Genomic DNA, 4816 nt, shown 5'->3' with positions numbered 1-4816 from the left:
CACAGGTCCAGGCAGCCAACTGTTGGCACAGAGATCCCCCAGGGGCCTGACGAGCGCAAGACCCTCTGCCCTTTGAGGCCGGGTGTGCTCCGGGCCAATGCCTGGCCGCGCCCATCGGTCTTCGATTAACGCCTGCGCCCTCTCCCCCCTCCGGGAACGCCCCGGGGGGGGGGGGGGGGGCCGAGGGGCCGACTCACATATTCGCTGAGCCCCGCAACCAGCTCCGGAGCTGCCCAGAATCGGGGGGCGGGGGTACCCCCCAGGAGGCAAGGTGCCACAGGGAATCCCGGAGATGGGCGGTCTCTTGGCTCGGTCCGATTTCTTGTCGGAGGGCGGATGCAGGACGGAGGTATGCAAATGGATTGTTTTGAAATATCCCCGGCGCCCCGGTGGACAAGCTTCCCCCTCTGCTCACGCTCTCCCACCCGCCCGGGCCTGGGGAAAGCGAATCCCCTCCCCTCCCCCCCCCTCCCCCCTCCTACTCCTCTCGCAATTCTGTCTCCACTTGGTGCCATCTTGCCTTGTCCTGAAGGGCTGGCGCCCCTGGCGTGAGCTTCCAGCACCCTAGCACCCCCTCTCCTCCCTATTTTGCACCTTTGCACTCTTGTGCCCTTGTCCCTAGTTCTCTTCTTTCTACCCTCTCCCCCCCTTCTCCCTCTGCGGCTTTCCTCCGCCCCTCCCCCTTCTCCAAATTCCTTTATTATGGTGAAAAGTGAATCAGGTTCGGGCCCCATACATCAGCCAGGCAGACTGGCCTCTCTCCCACCCTCCCTCGCTCTCTCTCTCTCTCTCTCTCTCCCACGCCCAGGCCATTGACCCGCGCCATCCAACAAGCTCATCCAACAAACTCCATCGACTTCTTCGCGGTTGAGCTCTCTCCCAACTGGTCACAGAAGACATCTCGATGCTCATACGCCGCGGCTTATGCCGGTGCTGCGCGCCTGCAAGGCGGTGCCTCGGCTGCCGCGCGTGCTGCCACCTCGGGCTCCAACGCCTACTCGGCCACCCCCACCCAAAACCAGCCAACCGGCCGTACGCGCGCGCACACACTTTGCCCTTTCTTGGCCTCTCGGTCGCCTCGCCCGGCCGATCGATGCCATGGTGGCGAGTCTTCTCCCATCTGTGCTTTTGACACTTCTCCCCCCCCCCCCCCCCCTGGTGGCTTCCTCCTGCACAGGCTTCACCTCCAAGTACAGCCATGCCAAGCGTCACTCGCTGGTCCCACCCGGGGTAGGGACTCCCCCGAGCCGGTCCAAAGCGGCCGGCCCGCTGGCCGGCAACTGGCACGATACGCCGGCCTCGTCCGATGAGGAAGAAGATGCCCCGGTCGAGTCCATCCCCTCGGGTGATGATACTGCGCTGATGGCCGGCGGGCCGAGCGCCAGCAGCTCCGCCGAAAATGCCACCCTTTCCGCTGACGGGGCCTGGCCCGAGCAGGGTGCCGCGGCCTCCCTCCTTGGCGAAGGATCTTCCTTTTCGGTTCTCCAATTCTCCGGTGCGCCCTGCTTGCATCCCCATCCACAACATGGAGAAAGATCTGCCATCGTCACTAACTCCGCGCTTTTTCAGCCTCGGCCAAGCGCCAGCTGCCCATGCTGGCCGAGGCCCTCTCCGGTAACACCTCCCTCAAGGAGGCCTACTTTAACCGTGCGCATGCCCCCTGGCGTCCCTGCCTCCTCCCCCAGTGGCCTCCTGTGTCTGAGCGTGTCGCCACCCCCTCCCTACTTGGCTCTCCATCTCTCTCTCTCTCTCTGACACCCCATCACCACTGCCCCTCTCGTCACTTGTCAACATCGCCGATCCACCACCCAGGCGTCGATGCGCCCAGCCCCGACTGGCTCCCCCTTCTGAATACCCTCTTCCAGCTGCCCTCCCTCCGGACGCTTGACCTGTCTTGTGCGATCACGCCTCCTCCCCCCTCCCCCCCCCCCTTCCTCCTCACAATGCCACATCGCCGTCTCTTTCCATGGCTCTAATGCTCCTCCCCTCCTCCCCCCTCTTGCCTCTCGATTGCCCCCAGTCAACCAAACCCTCTCGGCTCAGACTTTCACCGCTCTGGCTGAGGGGCTGAAGAGCAGCAAGACCATCCGCTCCCTTTATTTGGAGAACGTCCGCATGCTCGGCTCCTCGGCGGCCATCATCGCCACTGGGCTCGGGCAAAACACCTCTCTCGAGGTTCTCAGTCTTGCCAGTGCGCTTTCTCCCGACCACAGCCCGGCTTTTCGCCCTTCCTGCTCGCTCGGCCCCGATTTGAACTTCCCCCCTCCTCACCTGGCAAACTCACCCTACTTTGTGGCCCCCGCCCCTTCCCCGCCGCCATCACCTCGCCTCCGCCTCGTGCGCAGATAATCTGATCCGTGTTGATGGGAGCCGTGCTCTGGCCAATGCTCTCCTTCACAACTCTTGCATCCGTGCCATCAATCTCAGTGGTGCGCCATGCCATGTGTTTCTCCCTCTTCCTCCTCCTCTCCCGTCAGCATGCTCTTCCCCGACACCTCCCCACTGATGACATTCCTCGGGACCCCTCCCTCCCTCCTTCCCCCCCCCCTCCTCGGCCATCAGGTAACCCATTGGGCGATGACAGCGTGGCTCTCCTGTGCGATGCCATGTATGTTCGCCTGTATGGATCCTCGCCAGCTGGCTCGGTCCTCCGTCTGCAGGAGCTGGATCTCTCGCGCACCAACATCTCCGCCACGGCAACCCGCCATCTGGCGCGCATCCTCAACCCCCGGAGTTCCTCCGGTGATGTTGAGTCTGCCGGTGGCATGGTTTACGGCTCTCCCCCGTCACAGGCGTCCCCCTTGAGCAGTGGCTTCTTTGGCGGGGCCTTCGGCGCACTGGGCGAGGCATTTAGCTCGTCACGTCGCCGGGGGTCCGGTGCCGGCCATCGTGCTGCGGATAGCAGCAGTGATGAGGACGATAGCGACAGTGACTCGGATGATCGCCCTGGCGGCGCTGGCGGCGCCGATTCGTTCTCCGGCCCGGCCGGCCTCCGTGCTTTGATTTTGGCCGACAATCCCCTTGGCTCGGATGGTGTGGCCATCCTGTCTCGAGCTCTGGAAAATAATCGCATCCTGCGCGTGTTGGACATCTCCAAGACCGGCGGTCTCCGTCTGCAGGGTGCCGCTGCTTTGGCGGATGCCCTCCCTCGCGCGACGGCCCTTCGTGTCCTTCGTCTTGCCGAGTCGGACCTGACCCCGGACCGGGTGGCCGCCCTGGCCAACGGCATCCGCACCGCGCCCAACCTTTCTCTGCTGGATCTGTCAGGTATGCATCGTGTCGGCGTGCTGTGCCCTGGCTTCCCAGGCTCCACTACGGAGATCGCCTGCTTCCTCTTTCGTTCCATTTTCGCCTTTTCTTCACCCCTTCTCAGCCCTCCTTTCCCCCCCCCCCCCCCTTGGCCTTTCGCACTGTGTCTGACACCATCTGTCTCCAGGCAATCCGATCACTGCGGAAGCCATGTCGCTCTTGTCGGCCTCTGTCATCAAGAACAAGAAGCTCGCCTCTCTCATCCTCAAGAGTATGTGCCATGCCACAAATGAACCGGCCGAGGCGCCACGAGCACTGTCCTCCTCCTTCATCCCTCTCGGATACTTGTCAACTTGCACTTGGCATATGCTAACTCCACACTCCCCTGCCCCCTCCCCCGTCACCACTGCCACCGCCATCGCCGCCACACACACACACACACACTCACACTCCCTCTCAGACTGCCAGCTGACCACAGAGTGTGCCATCGTTTTGGCCAAGCACATTTCCGCTGACAAGCGCCTCACGCACCTGGAGCTCTCCAACAATCCGGGATTAGATGGATCTGGCCAAACTGTCCTGTTCGACGCGCTGAAGAACAACGAGCGTCTGGCCTATCTTGGCTTGTAAGAAAGGATGCTCAGTGCCCCAGCAGCGCGGCGGAGCATGCATACATGCGACATGCGCCCGACGTTGCGTGTGCAACCACAACCGGCATGAGCATGATCGCGCGTGCACGCACACTCGATCCTGTACACACGCATCAACAGGCAGGGGGTTCCAGAGAGCCTTCCCGATCACCGATGAACAATAAACTATCCACGCACATATGTGGAGCGCAAATGTGAAGAAGGTGATTGCTACATTTTCTTATGTGGCTTTTTGTATTGGTGCTTCGCTCACAGGGGGTGTGGCGGAGAGGGGGGGAGAGGGGGGGGGGGAAGGGGGGAGTACAAAATGCCCATGAGTAGACACGCATGCGGGTGACGTAGGCAGGTCGGGAAACCCTCACACATGGCTGCCCGATCGTCGACCTATACAGGGGCGATGTACTCAGGCAAGGGGGAAGGGGCTGAAGGTGATGAAACAGCGTCGAGGGACCAAAGTCGGGGAGAAAGGGGAAGGGGGGACTGTCGGACGGATTCGTAACTGGCCGATGTAGTGATAATATACAGGCTGGCGTCTCATACGGGGGGGGGGAATCGGGCATGGGGCAGGACACAGACAGAGGGCATCCGCCTGGGGGGGGCCAGCAAAAGCGGATATCAGAAGGAGAGAAGGGCAGCGGAAGACCTCCAACTTTGGGCGCCTAGTTGGCGGGACGGAAGTTGGGCGGCACCGGCACTGCCACGATCTGCAAGCAGCTGATGGTCAGCGGGGTGCCGGGTCCGCCGGCCGAGGGGGGAGGAGTGCCATCCTGTTGACCGGCAGCGCTGTCAGTCCCCCGGAAGACCGCATCCTTGACAGTGAGCTGCCAAACCTCGTCGCAGGACTTGTAATTGAGCAGGTTGCCCTGGGAGCGGAGGGAGGAAGGGGGGCAGAGAGAGAGAGAGAGAGAGAGAGAGAG

The 4816-nt window shown here is 62.6% G+C and overlaps 2 protein-coding genes across 2 annotated transcripts; one reads left to right on the top strand and one right to left on the bottom strand.

Moving 5' to 3' along the window:
- Positions 1-542: 542 nt before the first annotated feature.
- Positions 543-4101, top strand: H696_02417 (hypothetical protein). The gene is made up of 10 exons (XM_009496319.1): positions 543-721; positions 835-1032; positions 1178-1495; positions 1570-1647; positions 1813-1896; positions 2021-2191; positions 2346-2429; positions 2563-3267; positions 3437-3520; positions 3710-4101. Exons 1-10 carry the CDS (start codon positions 703-705, stop codon positions 3877-3879), a joined length of 1911 nt encoding a protein of 636 aa, XP_009494594.1. The 5' UTR covers positions 543-702; the 3' UTR covers positions 3880-4101.
- A 457-nt stretch (positions 4102-4558) lies between these two features.
- H696_02416 (hypothetical protein) lies at positions 4559-4762 on the bottom strand (the record flags this gene model as incomplete). The annotated part of the gene is made up of 1 exon (XM_009496318.1): positions 4559-4762. A coding segment is annotated over one exon (204 nt), but the record flags the coding sequence as incomplete, so codon positions are not given.
- Positions 4763-4816: the final 54 nt, after the last annotated feature.

Source organism: Fonticula alba (genome assembly GCF_000388065.1).
Source record: "Fonticula alba strain ATCC 38817 unplaced genomic scaffold supercont2.3, whole genome shotgun sequence".
Lineage (NCBI taxonomy): Eukaryota > Rotosphaerida > Fonticulaceae > Fonticula > Fonticula alba.
Note: the sequence above shows the minus strand (reverse complement) of the source record. Positions and strands in the feature narration are given on the sequence as shown.

Bases quoted from the DNA above. Each gene is read 5' to 3' on its own strand.
- H696_02417 (XM_009496319.1), top strand. The intron at 1,648-1,812 runs GTGCGCATGCCC...TCCACCACCCAG, and splicing joins CAAGGAGGCCTACTTTAACC to GCGTCGATGCGCCCAGCCCC. The intron at 3,521-3,709 runs GTATGTGCCATG...ACTCCCTCTCAG, and splicing joins CGCCTCTCTCATCCTCAAGA to ACTGCCAGCTGACCACAGAG.